Genomic DNA, 16,572 nt, shown 5'->3' on the forward strand with positions numbered 1-16,572 from the left:
AGTGGGACTGCACCACTCAGAAAAAATAACTTTAAAAAAATGTGATGTACTTGCTTAACACCTAAACACAGTGGCAACAGACTGAAGAGAAGAAACCTAACTGATAGGGCAATATGAGAGACTGTAAGGCAAACAAACACAGATCAGCTTCCAGTTGCATAGTCATTGATAACTGTGTCAGCAGTAGCCCCTTGTGATCCACTCAAGTCTCTTAAGGATACATTCAAATTCAATTCTTGGGGCAATTCGCATTCCTGACCTATTTGTACCACCTCAGAAGACTACGGTACGTAGTAGGTCATTCAGTCATTTCCCATGCTTAACTGAACTGTCCCTCCGTAACACAGGTTAGTTACCTGTATGCTTCTTGATTCTCAAAGAGAAAATGTATGCTTAAAAGTAGTAACTACAGTAGGTATATAATCAGAATGGAAAAATAAATCATGCACTGACAGTTATTTGGAGATTCTTAAAGGCTGTCATGAGACAAATCAACTAAGTCAACATTGTGGTTTAGACATTTAAACACAAAAGAGTAGACAGACAGTAGGCAATCTTGCCATGTGGTCCATTATCCGACAAGGCAGTCTAGAACATTCTCTCCACTTTTTTATACCAAAATTAATTAAATCGATTGATTGATTGATTGAAAACTTTATTAGAAGATTTGCAGAAGTAGGTACATGAAAGTACATATTACATACAAGGTCAACTAACAGGATAAAAACCCAAGAAAGCCACTGGCTTATTTCAATTGGGGTCCTTGATTCTCAATTCATCGTTACATGTAAGACAGACAAAAAAACTAGTACTATCTACAAGATAATACAGACAAATAACTATTACTATCTACAAGATAAACACACATCCATCATGGGAAGAACAATACAACAAAACATAAGGTATGTACAGCGGGTAGGACAGGTGGGGACATACACCACAGGTGGGGGCGGGGGACAAAACACAAAGTATGTACAGTGGGTAGTTCGGGTCTTTTAATCTGATTTTTGATTTAGAGGGTCCAGTTACGGATTGCCGCCTCCTGTAAATGTTTTTTGAGAGTGGTTTTGAAGGTGGGCAGTGTTTTGCACTCCTTTAAGATTATAGGAAGGGCGTTCCACATTTTTACTGCATAGTTTGCAAACGAGTTTAACCCCTTGTTTGTGGTGCAACGCGGTTGAACGTGGTTTGTGGAGCTTCCTCTGGTGTTGTATGTGTGGACGTTGTTCACTTTTTGGAAGTATGTTGACAGGTACTTGGGTGTCTTTGTGGTGTAGCGTATCTTGAAGACCAGGCCCAGTGCAAGCTGCTGCACTCTGTCAACTACTCGTAGCCAATCAAGGCTCAAAAAATGAGCAGCGGTTAGATGTGTCCTAGGGTTGAGGCCTAGCAGAAGCCTAACCAGTTTATTTTGGGCTGTCTGGAGTCTTGTTTTATGGGCCTTTGTGGTTCTATAGTACCATGATGTTACGGCATAGTCGAAGTGACATTGAATGAGAGCTCCTGATAGGGTCCTCAGTGTGTTTTTACTGACAAGTGAGGATATCCTGTACAAGAATCTAGTTCTATGGTTAACTTTTTTGATTACTTTTGCTGCCATTTTATCTCCGGAAAGATTTGCCTCTAAGATGGAGCCCAGGTATGTAATATCCTCTTTTCTTGTGATATTAATGTTACCCACTTTTATTTTAAAATTTTCAGCCTTTCTGAGTTTAGATGGGGATCCGTATAGGATGGTTTCAGTTTTACCTAGGTGTATTGATAGTTTATTGTCAGCTAGCCAGATGCAGATTCTACTCAGTTCAGTGCTTAGCGCTTTTTCCACCTGCAATATGTCCCTGTCAGAGACCAGCAGAGCCGAGTCATCCGCGAACAGGAACAAATCAAGACATGTAACAACATGCAAATAATACCTCAGATGTATGAGTAAATAGTTGTTGTTTTTAAAGTAAATAGTTGTTGTTTTTAAAGTAAAACATCAGTAAACATCAGTTACTTTAAAAACAACAACTATTTACTCATACATCTGAGGTATTATTTGCATGTTGTTACATGTCTTGATTTGCAACATCACCAAGTCCTCAAAGTTCTTTAATCCATTGTTCACATTCTGGAGGACAGAGAGTGGGATACATAGCTAGACACAGACACCGTTTTCATTTCAGCACATCCCGTTTTGCTGAGCCATTCGACTTCCTCCCCTCCTTCCCCTCCCTACCCTTGAGGGACTCCCTGTACAGCAGCAGTCTCTCCGTGGTGTGCGGGGGCAGCCGGCTCCTCTTGGCCCTGACGATGCAAGAGGCCATGGGGTAGAGGCGGTCGAAGCCCCCTGAGGTGGCAGGGACAGCCAGCAGCTTCCTGGCTGCATTCTGGAGTTGGGGGAACCTCGAGGCAGCTCTCCAATAGGCCTGGGATGGCCAGTCTCCATCCGGCGGGGGCTCGGAGAGGTATTGGTTTAGCTCGGAGAGCTTCATGGTTTTGGCTGCCGGTTGGAGGAAGCTGAAGATGGATTTGCGTTTGATGTTGGAGCTGTTGTTGCTGTTGGTGCTAGAGGCCTCAGAGTCCCTCTGGCATTCCTCCTCCTCGCTCTCCTCCTCCTGCTTCACAGTGACCTTCACCACCTCCTCCTCCTCTACCACCGGAGAAGTAGCAGGAGAAGGAGAAGACCCCTGATCGCTCACCACTGACTCCACCAGCACCAAAGCCTGGAACTTGGAAGGTGCGGTCAGGGTGGCACTCTCCTCCTCCTGCTTGGCTTCATTGAAGGGCTGCAGCTTGATGCGAGGGTCCAGGACGGTGGCCAGGATTAGGTCTCTCTGGAGGATGAGAGTCTGGAAGTGGGTGTGAAGCCCTGAGCGGAGAGCCTTACAGAAGTGGCTGTAAGTGGTGGCGCGCGTCTCCAGGGTCTTGTCGAGGCCGATCAGGGAGGGGATGATGAGGGAGAAGGTGGAGGCGTCACTCTGGAGCACCTGGATGGCCTCCTCAAATGGCTCCAACAGCCCGATGATGTCCACCACCTATTCAGTTCAAGGTTTAGTTTAGTTTGTTCAGTTGGACATAAAGAGAAGGCCAAATGCTGTACATAAACAAACAAGAGGGCCGCTGCTCTGCCACTACGTAAACATTTCAGAGAAAAACGGATAAAATAAATCCTAAAAATGTAGTAATGACTAACTATCTTTGATCGCCAATGACATCGTTGTTAGAAGCGAAAACTAAAGTGAAAGGGTTAGTTAGGGTATCACGTGTTTGATATAATTTGTTATTCCATTCCATGCATGGAGAAGAGCCTCACCACAAATAACAAAAAGACAAACATTAAACTATAACAGCAAACATTAAACCATACCTGTTCCCGCTTGGCCCTGACCATGGGCGGGGAGCTGGAAGAGTCTTTGGCCTCGATGCGGGCCTGGGCCAGGAGGGTCATAACGGACCCCCACGTGGCCTCCAGGACCATCCGCCGTATGCACACAAAGGTGGAGTTCCAGCGGCAGCTCTGTGGGGAGGAGGAGGGGGCAAGGGAGAGGCCGCACTCCTTCAGCAGCACCTCGTTCCAGTAGGCGCTGCGACGGAAGAACGCAATGACATTGGTGACCTGGGAGAGGAGGTTATCGACCACGCGTGAGTTCTTCAGTGCCTCTTTGATGACCAGCTGTAGTGTGTTGGCGATACAGCTGAACCGTGACCCTAACGTGACCTCTGAGAAGTCTTCGGCACTGGGGGGAACCTGGTCGTCCAGAAACGCCAGCATCTCCTCCTCGTCGGGGTCACCCCTCTGCGACGAGCACATGATCTTGTAGTCGCAGAAGAGGTCATAGGTTGAGATGGTGTGCTTGGCCTCGCTGGTGATGACGTAACCCACGTTGTAAGGGAAGAGCCCGTAGCTTAGCAACACAGCCTCCAGCTCCCTCGCCACACCGGCGTGCATGTTCTTCTGACCCACGTGACGGAATGCCACGGTTGGCCGGTGGATCTGCCAGTCGTCATCAAGGAAGTGCAGCTGCACGGCCACAATGGGCTCAGCGTATTGGCTGGCCCAGACATCGAGGGTGACGTGTACCATGGCATTGCCCCCGGAGACGGTGGACAGACAGTTCTTCAGCCGGCCAATCAGTTTCGGTTTAACAGCCTTCTCCACCTCGTCGTAGAGACGCAGCCCCACCGTCCGCTGGGAGAGCCGCTGGTACTGGGGAGCGATGGACGCCATGAAAGTCCTGAACCCGGAACCTTCCACGAAGCTGAGGGGGAGCATGTCCTCTGCTATCATCCTCAGCACGTCTCCAGTGATGTTCTTCAGCTTGGACACAGCGGGGCCACTGGAACCGGAGCTGGGGGTAGAGGAGGGGCTGTGGGAGTCTCTCCTGCCAGGGACAGAGGAGTAGACCACAGACTTCAGCTTGGCCTGGCGATGGTCCTTCCTCTGCTTCATCTTCAGCTTGGGGGTCACATTCTGTCTCATCTATAGGGAACACAGATGGGGCAAGACGTTTTATAAAAGGCAACTTACATCACACAGCCTATTATGTAATAAACACAATCATAATCTATGTATGACTATATGATAAAATTAGGGCTGTCAATGTTAACGCCTTAACACTCGCGAGGAGGCGGAGTTGGAGAGGAGAGAGTGATAGAGGTTTAGGTCATCAGAGAGGCCAGTTTTTCTCCCTTTCCTCTCAACTGCCCTGAGCTCTATTCTACAAGCATGTAGCGTTTGAGAGGAGGGAGGATGCAGCATCCTCCACCCTCCTGTCCGCTCTCACCTCATCCTTCGACGCCCTCTGTCCACTAACCTTGAAGCGAGCACGATCCTCTCCTCGTGCTCCCTGGCTCTCTGAAACGCTACATGTTTGTAGAATAGAGCTCAGGGCAACTGAGTTTGTAAGTAGAGTATTGTAAGTAAATACTAGTATTTTAGAATATTAAAAATGTTAATCGATTGACAGCACTAGATCAAATATATTTCATATATGATAAAAATTGTGAAATATAAAACATTTTATTTTCCCACAAGGAAAAAGGCCATCGCATTCTTACCACCTCTGGAGGTTCCGGCTCAGAGTCTAAAACAACATCACAGCAGAAGTCCACCTGGAGGAGAAGATAGAAGGTTGGTTACTACAAAACGACTACAATCAAATCATTTAATCTTGAAACAATTAACAAGATGCATTCATTGAAAAAACTGGTTGTTTTGCGTGTGTAGCGTTACCTACATCCTGGTCTAAAATAGGCTCCAACTACACAACACAACAATATAGATCTGTCTCTAAAGAAATATTGAATTCAATAAAGAACTCTTCTGGTATGAATATGGCATAGGTCTGACATCACATTTTTCCAGACCATGTCAATTGTTTGTGTTCTCCATACATTTCCAGGTCTGGAAATGGTCATTATTTCATTCCACTTTCCAGACCTGCATAGGAACTATGCAGTTGGTATACATGAAGACGACAGAAGATGGCTGACCTCTCCCTGCTCCAGTGTAGATTCAGAAGGTATAGTGACGCCCCCCTCCATTACATAACATCCCATCTCTGCTTTGCGTCTGATAGTGGAGTTCCAGTGGTTTTTCACTGCATTGTCCGTCCTGTCAGAGGGGTAGAGAAACAGAGCTGTGATCTAATATGCTGTGTGTCATACCTACCCAACTATAATCAGATGGAAGCAACACTATTCTATTCATCTGTTGACCAGTAACACAGAGATATCATTGTGTCTATGTCCGTCCATTCTGAATCATAAGATCCTGCTAAGATTGACATATCACAATAAACCTTACAATAGCAATGAATGCAATGACAGTAACATACTCTGACCATCAATTCTCAACAATTTCTAACAGACACTAAGCAACCCAATCAGACATACAGTATATCTCAAAAGTGAGTACACACTTTAGATTTTTGCAAATATTCTGTTATATCCTTTCAGGGGATAACATTATCCTACTGAAACTTTGATATAACTTAAAGTACTCAGTGTGCTGCTTGAATAACAGTATACAGTGTTTCCCCTAGGTTTGCTGCCTTGGGGGGGTGGCATGGACCGTGGCATGGACCCCCAGGGGGTAAGACCCTGCGACATACCAGCGTCATGTCCAGGGAGTGTACTAACTTGTACATTAAGCCGCCTCACGCTATGGAAACAGGAGATAGGCTCCTGCCCTATGGGCCATTAGGCTCGAGAACCATCGGTTCTCAAGGCTACTTACTTATGTGGTCTTGACTACCTGTCCACTTTCTCACCTGGTTCTTGCGCTCTCTCTCTCTGGTGCACCATCCTGCTCGTTCTCCTTCTCTCCCTCTCTATCCTCCTCTCTCCCTCTTTTGCTGTCAACCAAAAGGCAAACATAACAACCGAGTATGTATAATCTAATAAGAGGTATAAATTGATCCATATCAATTTATAACATAATTATAATTGAATATTGGATTGCTGTGGGCAATGCAGTCAGATAATGTCATTTTGACTTTACTCTCTCACCTGAAAAAAATGTGTATGTCCAACTATAAAAAACAGACATTTCCAATGCTTCAATCCACTGACCATGTACTGTAAATATGCCATTATGGTATTACCATAAAGCCCAATTCTAGCAGAATAAGAAAGATGGTATATCTACTTTAAGTAAAATAATAAAGTGCATCCAGTTAGCTCTTTAGCTGGCATGTGTGCAGCAGACTAGCTCATATAATCACCTCTGAGCTAGCTAGTTAGCTTGCTAGTTCTTTGACACCAGGGCTGCCAAGTTTCACCAAAAGTTTGGAGTGAGATTTTGTGACCCAAAACCTCTCCCACCCAATTATTTGTGCTAGTTATCTGCAATTTGACATACTTAACCACAACATTCACACCTCCCACCCTAACCTAACCATGTCACCGTTGGTGATGAGGGTGTTGGCCACTTCTCTTAAAAATACATACATCGCGTGTATGTGAGTCGAAGAAATTGCAGCTCACAGACAAGTTTATTTCATGCAAAAAACCTTGTGATATTAATAAACAACTTGCGGTTTGAAAGTACCAGTAGGCTACCAGATACGATGTTGTATGCACATACTGGCTACGTTCTTACATGCAGATTCTTCCATCAGCGCCTCCCGCTTCGATTGCAGACTCAAGTTAACGCACGTGCAGAAAGATGCGCGTTTCCAGTCAGATGGATTTTTTTTTTTTTACCCCAAATATATATATATTTTAACCCAAATCAACATAACAGGGGGTAATTTCCGCATGACATTTTCTCTTATCTTTTTGACTCCAAGACCCAAGATAATGAATGTGATATGATGTTCAAAATTGGTGAAGTGTCCCTTTAACCAAACCCTTCACCCTAACCTCAGTAGGGTTGGGTACCGTTTGGGTTTTATCCGGTACCGGTACCTAACCGATACTTAATTCGGTACTTTAGATTTTTTTAAATGACATATATATATATATATATATATATATATATATATATATATATATATATATATATATATATATAATAATAACACGGTCGACAACATTAAACAGCTTTTCACTTTTTTATTGCTGAGGCACAATATATATTAGTTAAATATACACTCAAATTAAAATAAATGAAAATAAAACTCCTGAGCCTTGGGGACTCCATTAAGCTGGGGGTGCCTATCGTTGGTACTGATGTCGAATACGAGTACACACTTGTTCGGCAGCCCCTCAAGGACATCAGAATATTCTTAGAAAAGGGATCTAGTGAAGAGGCCTGCATAGCCCCCAGAACCAAGAAGACCGAGAGGAAATATAACTCTGATGAACTGGAGCCCTCCACCTCGTCAAAATCCAAACTCTGTTGCCGCTCAGCTACTACTACTCCCCTCCCCCTCTCTGGTCCATGATGACGATTGATTTTTCAGACACAGTAGTAGGATAAGGATATATCTACATGATATATACATGATCTGACACAGTACCCGAATATCAGGAGATCCCCGATCATGTTGTCCACCTCGCAGAGAGAGACGCAGCCACACATCCGCACTACGTCATCAACAGACGCGTCGAATCCTGGAGTGCACTGTCCAATCAAAGGCTTGCGTTCGTAAACTCGCTCTGAGAGCGTCGCAGCGCACACTGGGCCCGACGTCATAAGGGGTCATTTGATTGGACAGAAGGCATTCCACGAGTGGTGATCAGAATTCCAGAACGAGTTTACGGAATGCACCCATAAGTCGAGCGTCGCGTTATGCCAACCCGTTAGCGGAAGTTGCTATTAGCAACCTTCTCGTTATCCTTCCGTACTCGCTGCTTTCACTGAGTGGAAATTTAACAGGCGATGTGACGTCACGAGTCACCAGTTGACACCGGAGCGAGATAGAAAAGTACCGAAATGAGGTACCGAAATCTCCTTTGCGATTCGGTACGGGTACATACCGAATGTAAAGTAACCGGTACCTACCGGTACCGATTTTCGGTACCCAACCCTAAACCTCAGGAGGGGAAGTCCCAGAGAGGCAGGGGGCTTTTTTGTGAGGCCCACTGCCAAGGTGTGAGCGTGTGTGTGTGATAAACAGCCAAGGCAGGATACGTACAGGCGAGGCCAACTGACGGTAGAACTAGCATACTTTAAAAAAAATATATATATATTTGTTTTCCAGATTTTATCCCCTTTTTTCACCCAATTTGGTAGCCAATTGAACCCAACCTAGCATCCAATTATCCCCTGCCTATTGCGTAGGATCCGCCGCACGACCCCGTGGCCGGCAGTCCCAGAGGAGGGCGCCAGGCAGACTAGCTGACTGGCTCCTCGAGCCCAGTACCGTTACTCCAGCACCAGACGGGGGCGGTGTTGCGCGACGGATCCTTGTCCGGAACTACTCCTATACCGCCCAATATGTTGCTCCCCGTGTGTGCCCCAGCCATATCCGGATCTGGCGAGCTGGGATACGATCCCAGTCCCCGGTGGGCAACTTGCACTAGTGGCCAGTGCTTAGACCGCTACACCACCGCGGGGCACAGAACTAGCATACTTAACCACAACATTCACACCTCCCGCCCTAACCTAAGTATAACGACGATGTCACCGTTGGTGATGAGGGTGTTGGCCACTTCTCTTAAAAATACATACATCGCGTGTATGTGAGTCGAAGGAATTGCCGCTCACAGAGAAGTTTATTTCATGCAAAAAACCTTGTGATATTAATAAACAACTTGCGGTTTGAAAGTACCAGTAGGCTACCAGATACGATGTTGTATGCACATTTTTTATTTGATTTGATTAATTGACCCAAAAAAAATACAATACATCGACCAAGCAATGATCCTACTTGTGATTGTCAGGGTTAGGGCGATAAAGTCTGTGACAAGTCTGTGACTTGTTTCCGTCGCTGTCCCTGGTGTTAGAGACTTGCTACGTTCTTACATGCAGCTCGCGTAAACACAGGTTCTTCCATCAGCGCTCGCCTCCCGCTTCGACTGCAGACTCAAGTTAACGCGCGTGCAGAAAGATGCCATGAAACTCTTGTCCGGTAGCTTTCTTTCAAGGAATTTCAAAAATAAAAGTCCCGTAATACAATTGTCTATGCGAGACTACTGGCGGACTAACGTTACCAACGAGCCCATGACATGGGCTTGCCACTCGCCAGATTCGGGTTCGGTGCATTTAAAAAAAGCTGATATTTTAGCCTGCTTGTCAGATGTTTGGTGTTTACGTCCGTAATAATTCCTCTTTCTTGGGGGCGGGGGGTTCCGTTGGCCAAGGCAATGGTAGGGGAAACACTGGTATAGATTTATTGTCCTTTGAAAATTACTCAGTACACAGCTGTTAATGTCTAAACAGCTGGCAACAAAAGTGAGTACACCCCCATAGTGAAAATGTCCTAATTGTGCCCAATGATGTTGTTTTCCCGCCCTGGTGTCATGTGACTCGTTAGTGTTACAAGGATTCAGGTGTAAATGATAAGCAGGGCTGTTAAATTTGGTGTTTTGGGCACAATTCTCTCTGAATGCTGGACAACATGGCACCTCATGGCAAGGAACTCTCTGTGCGGCTGAAAAAAAGGATTATTGCACTTCACAAAGATGGCCTTGGCTATAAGAAGATTGCCAACACCCTGAAAATGAGTTGCAGCACAGTGGCTAAGATCATACAGCGGTTTTCCAGGACAGGTTCCACTCGGAACAGGCCTCGCCAGGGTCGACCAAAGAAGTTGAGTCCACGTGCTCAGCGTCATATCCAGAGGTTGGTTTCCAAAAATAGACGTGCGAGTGCTTCCAGCATTGCTGCAGAGGTTGCAGAAGTGGGATGTCAGCCTGTCAGTGCCCAGACCATACGCCACACACTGCATCAAATCGGTTTGTATGGCCGTCGCCCCAGACAGAAGCCTCTTCTGAAACCGATGCATAAGAAAGCCCGCAAACAGTTTGCTGAAGACAATGAATCCAAGAACATGAGTTACTGGAAACATGACCACAGTCAAGCATGGTGGTGGCAGCATCATGGTCTGGGGCTGCATGAGTGCTGCCGGCACTGGGGAGCTGCATTTCATTGAGGGACACATGAATTCCAATATATACTGTGACATCCTGCAGCAGAGCATGATCCCCTCTCTTCGGAAACTGGGCCGTTTTTTAGGGCAGTTTTCCAACATGATACTGACCCTAAACACACCTCCAAGATGACAACGGCCTTGCTGAAGAAGCTGAAGGTTAAGGTGATGGACTGGCCAAGTATGTCTCCAGACCTAAACCCAATTGAGCACATGTGGGGCATCCTCAAGAGGAAGGTGGAGGAGTGCAAGGTGTCCAACATCCGTGGGCTCCGTGATGTCGTCATGGAGGAGTGGAAGAAGATTCCAGAAGCAACCTGTGCAGCTCTGGTGAATTCCATGGCCAGGAGGGTTAAAGCAGTGCTAGATAACAATGGTGGTCACACAAAATATTGACACTTTGGGCACAATTTAGACATGTTCACTATGGGGTGTACTCACTTTTGTTGCCAGCTGTTTAGACATTAACAGCTGTGTACTGAGTAATTTTCAATGGACAATAAATCTATGCTGTTATTCAAGCAGCACACTGACTACTTCAAGTTATATCAAAGTTTCATTAAGATAGTGTTATCCCCTGAAATGATATGACAGAATATTTGCAAAAATCTAAAGGGTGTACTCACTTTTGAGATATACTGTAATGACGTGCAATTCATTCTAGTCAATTGAGATGATTACACATTATTTAGATGTATTCAGTCTAGATTCAGTTTATTTTAACACATCATACAGTATCTACCTTCCGGGCAGCAGCTTGGAGATCTCGGCCCAGCGGTTCCCCAGGACGCAGTGGGCCTTGTAGATGATCAGGTCTTCTTCTGGTGTCCAGGAGGACTTCTTCACGTCGGGGTTCAGGTGGTTGTGCCATCGCTCGCGACACTGTTTCCCCTGACGAGCCCTCAGATGCCGGGCAACCATCGCCCACTGCTTGTCCCCATACTTAGACAGCAGATCCATCATCTGGTGGGAGGGACAATATCATCCATCATGGGTTGCAGAGCAGGTATAGTCTACTGCAGCGGTTCTTAAAGTGGGAGGGGTCGCGAGATTACTTTCTGTCTGAATGTATTAAAACATTTACGTTTTTAAAATGTAAATCTATCGTTTAAATTATTCAATTAGCCTACATGCACTATTGAGAGTGTTACTGTTCGTCTGAGAAAGAAATGGACTGGATGCTCTGTCTACACAAACTTTTTTTTTTTTTTTATACTTTATTGCAGGACTTTACATTACATTTCACAAGTTCATTTCACACACTTTACAAGTTCTTCACTTGTTTAAGTTCATCCTGCATCATTTTTGTTTGTTTTTTTATTTTTTATAGAGAGAACAAGAAATAAAGAAAATAAAGAATAGAGACTAGAGAGAAAATATAAAAAAAAAGAAGAGAGAAATTATAGGGATAGAAATAGAAAAGTAAGAGACAAAGGGAGGGGGGTGGGAGGGGTGGGATCGGGGAGGGTTGGGGGGGGGGGGGCTTCCTTCCTACTCATTCATTCGGTCCATTTACTCCAGTTCATAGTGAATTGCTCTTCACGGCCTCCCACTTTGCAAGTAATTCTTTCCATTTCTTTTATGTCTTCAACAGTTTTTTTCCAATTATTAACGGATGGTGGGTTTAAGTCCAACCATTTACGTGTGATTTGCTTTAAAGCCGCGATACGTAGTATGGTGTACAAATATTTATCTCCCTCTCTGTATATATCTAATGGAATAAGACAGAGTATAATATTGACTGGATGTATAGGATTTTGTAAGGTAAATGTATTTTTTATTTTTACTTGAACTGCCTCCCAAAACCTTTTCAATTTAGGGCATGTATAGAAAATGTGTGTGTGATTGCCTTCTCGTTCCGTACATTTCCTCCAGCATTCTGCATTGCCTGTTGGCCTATATTTTGACAACATTTTTGGTGTTAGGAAGATCTTCATATTTATTTTCCAAGCAAATTCTTTCCAGAATTTTGATTGTGTTGTCTTAAATATTCTTTTGCATGCTTCTTTCCAATCGTCATCCGTAATTGTTATTGCTAATTCGTTTTCCCATTTTTCTTTAGTGTTATCTTCTTGTATCTTGATTTCTTGCATGATTTTGTAAATTTTTGAGATTTTTGTCTTTTCACTGTTTCTATTTTTGATCAGATATTCCATTAGTATATGTGATCTTTGTTCCTGTCTCCTCTGCTGTGTTATAAGGTAGCTTCTAATTTGTAAGTACTTAAAAAATGGCTATTACTTATATTAAATTGATTAACTAAGGTTTCAAATGAGTCTATCATGTCATTTTTAACCATCTGTGAGTACACCTGTAGTCCCTTCCTAGCCCATTCTTCTAACATTTTGTCTGTTTTATTAGGTAAAAAGTCTGGGTCACTGGCTATCTCTCTCAAATAAATACATTTGTCATCACATTTATACATTTTACGAATAGTTTTCCAATTTTTGAGGGTATTTTCTATGCATCTGTTATTTCCACTATGTTTTTGAATATCCTTTAGACTCAGAAAAGGTAGTGTTCCTATTGATATTGATATTGCTTGTTTTTCTATGTCTTTCCATTTGGTTTGAACCGAGTTATTCATCCATTTCATTATTGTATCTATTTGAGTTGCATGGAAATAGGACTTTAGATCAGGGAAATTAAACCCTCCTTTTTCTCTGGTTTGAGTTAGTATACTAAGTTTTTTCCGTTTACTTTTGTAGTTCCAAATGAAATTTGAGAGCATTGTATTCCATTTTTTGAAGCTACGCTGTGGAATGGGAACTGGTAATGTTTGAAATAAAAACAGAAACTGTGGGAGGATCATCATTTTGACGCTTTCTACTCTACTCATTAAGGATTCAGGTGTTATCTTCCATCTATTAAGATCTTCTCGCATTTTATTTTCAAGGGCTTGATAATTGTCGGTGTATAATGTTGTTATATCTCCAGTGAGGTAGATTCCTAAATATTAGATTTTCTTTGCATCCCATTTCAACTTGTATTTTTCCTTAATTTCCGAATCTATCTGTTCTCCAATTGTTAATACTTCACACTTACTTTCATTTAGTTTATAACCAGAGTGTTTACTATATTCTGTAATTGCTTCCATTAGGCTTGGTAAGGATTGGGCTGGTGATGTTAAATAAACAACCACGTCATCTGCATATAATGCCAGTTTGTGCTGTTCCTCTTTTATCGTTATGCCTTTGATGGTATTATTTTTCCTTATACTTTCTGCTAGTCCTTCCATGCATATAGCAAATATAACTGCTGAGAGTGTGTCTCCTTGTCTTGTACCTTTATAGATTGGAAATCTTCTGGATATTGTGCCATTTACTTTTACTCTTGACACTGGATTTTTATACATTCCTTGAAGCCATTTATTAAAATTCTCATGAAATCCAAAGCTTCTTACAATTTCAAACATGAATGGCCATAGCACTCTGTCAAATGCTTTTTCTGCATCCAGTGTTAAGAGTAGAAGGTTTGCACCATTGTTTTGTGCGTAGTCCATTATATTTAACGTCCTCCTTATATTATCTGACAGCAGCCTACCTGGTATAAAACCACATTGGTCGCTGTCTATTATATCTGGCACGATGTCCTTTAACCTATTGGCAATAATGGCTGTTACTATTTTATGGTCCGTATTCAGTAGTGATATTGGCCTGTAGGACGAACATTCAGTAGCGTCCTTACCTTCTTTATGTATAACCGTTATTATAGATGAGTTCCAAGTAGTTGCCCAATTTCCCGTTTGTAATACAAACTTATATGCTTGTAAAAGTAGTGGTATCAATTGTTTTTGAAAAGTTTTATAAAATTCATTAGTATATCCATCATCACCTGGTGTTTTCCCCATTTTAAGATTATTTATTTGATGTTGTATTTCATTTACTGTGATGTCCTTAATGAGCTGTTCATTTTTTGATCTTGTTACTTGCTTTAAGTTTAACTTATGTAAGAAATCTTTCATTAGTCCCAGGTCAATGTTTCCTGTGTTTTTATAAAGGTTCTCATAATATTTTACGAATTCTTCAGCTATTTTATCCTTTTCCGTTATTGTTCCAGAGCCTTCTACAGTCTTCAATTTCGAAATGTGTGCTTTTTTAGTCTGTGTCTTAAGTCGATATGCTAGGAGTTTTAAAGACTTAGGTCCTCCATCGTAATATTTCTGTTTGGTGTATGTCATTAATTTCTCCACTTCCTCTGTACGAATTTTATCCAACTCCTTATACTTCTTTTTTACTATTATTTCATTTGTATTTTTTAATTTGTCTTCCAAGTGTTGTATTTGTTGTTCAAGTATTTTCTGTTTTTGTTGTGTTTGTCTTTTCTTCCATGCGCAATATGATATTATCTGTCCTCGTAGTACCGCTTTAAGGCCCTCCCATATAATAGTTGGATTAGTATCTCCATTGTCATTTATCTCTACGTATTCTTTTATGGCTTTATTGATTTTTTCAACAAAGATCTTATCTTGGAGAAGTGAGTTGTTTAATCTCCATATTTTTTCTCCTTGCTTTATATCCAAATGTATAGTTATAGATAGCATAGCATGATCTGATAAATCCCTTGTGCCTATTGTACATGTTTCCATCCTCTCTACGTCTTTTTTAAACATGAAGAAATAATCCAGTCTATTGGAAGTTGGAAATCGTCCAGAATAATATGTATATGTTTTTTTAGTTGGATTTAGCATCCTCCATATGTCTACTAATCCAAATTCTGACATTGCACTTCTTAAAATTGATGATGTTTTATCAGCTCTGTGTGGTTTATTATTTGAGGAATCTAGCCTAGAATTTATTGTAAGATTCATATCTCCTCCCATTAGGGTGATTCCTTTACATTTTGTCATTAACATTTCGATTATTTCTGACATGAATTCTGGGCCTAATTCCGGTGGATAGTATACATTTAAAAATGAGACAGTATTTGACTCTATTTTACCAATTACTAAAACAAACCTGCCCTCTTTATCGTATATATGTTGTTCTTCTATAAATGGTATGTGTGGTTGTATAATTATAGCAACACCCCTCTTCTGTGTTCCATATGAACTGGAGTAAATTTGTCCCCTACTCAATTTGTCATGTTCTTTTTTTTTTAAATGGGTTTCTTGTAAAAAGAGGACATCTCCTCCAGCCTACACAGTCTACACAAACTTGACGTGTCACATAGTAGCACGGATAGTAATTTTCGCTCCGACTCAGGAGCAGTAGCTAAAATCAGTACGGTACTATGGCCTGGTACGGGCCAGTTGGCAGTGGAGAAAGCAAAACAAAGCGGGAGCACGGGTTCCGGTACGGTACGGGACGGTAGTGGAGAAGCGCCATTATATACCTCTCTCAATATCTATCACTTCTAGGCAAGACTGGGGGTGGGGGGAGAGGGACGTTCTGTGACCTACTAAATCTAATGCTGCATTCATGACATGTCTGAAACTCAGAAACCTCAGTTCAATGTAAGGTATTTTGATTAGAGCTTCCTATTGGTTCATACTCTCCAAGCGGGAAACTCGGTTATCATCTTTTTACAGCGAGTTTCCAAGTTGGACATTTCAGAGTTTCCTAGTTCCGACATGTTATGAATGCAGCAGTCGAGTTGAGAACCATCCAGATGACACGTCTTGGTTCTACTCACCTTCTCATCCTCCTCCTTGGTCCAGGCCCCTTTGACCAGATCTGGGTCCAGAACTTTCATGAAGCGATGCGTACACTGGTATTCTGAACGACCCTATAGGAATTACGATTGTGTTAGGTTCTCCTCAGTTAGGGACAATCATTAACACATTTAAAATCCTAATGGCAATGAATGGATCAATTACATTTGAAAAACAAATGAATTCAATTACACAGCCTTCATTGTAATCATTAGTAGTTCTCGATACCCACTGGTAGGAAGCTGGCAATGGTTTTCCAGTCGGTCTTCCCAAAGTTCTGAACCAGAATCTTGAGATTTTCATCCTGCAAAAATATGTTTTTAAATAATCAGAGAAGACACCTCTGTACTTATGTTTGTCACTGCAAGTCTGGACAAACTAGGATAGGATAGGCATTTT

The 16,572-nt window shown here is 42.5% G+C and overlaps 1 protein-coding gene across 1 annotated transcript in view; it reads right to left on the reverse strand.

The window, feature by feature from the left end:
• The window catches only part of LOC308150324 (uncharacterized protein), a gene marked incomplete at both ends in the record, with an annotated part of 33,839 nt that extends 17,625 nt beyond the window's left edge, over positions 1 to 16,214 (reverse strand). Inside the window, 6 exons of the mRNA XM_080523169.1 lie at positions 2,219 to 3,017; positions 3,350 to 4,462; positions 5,041 to 5,094; positions 5,476 to 5,596; positions 11,263 to 11,483; positions 16,155 to 16,214. Coding sequence (XP_080379295.1) covers positions 2,219 to 3,017; positions 3,350 to 4,462; positions 5,041 to 5,094; positions 5,476 to 5,596; positions 11,263 to 11,483; positions 16,155 to 16,214 — 2,368 coding nt within the window. The remainder of the gene's footprint in view (positions 1 to 2,218; positions 3,018 to 3,349; positions 4,463 to 5,040; positions 5,095 to 5,475; positions 5,597 to 11,262; positions 11,484 to 16,154) is intronic.
• Positions 16,215 to 16,572: the final 358 nt, after the last annotated feature.

The sequence above is a fragment of the Nansenia antarctica genome (assembly GCF_963989245.1).
Source record: "Nansenia antarctica genome assembly, chromosome: 2".
NCBI lineage: Eukaryota > Metazoa > Chordata > Actinopteri > Argentiniformes > Microstomatidae > Nansenia > Nansenia antarctica.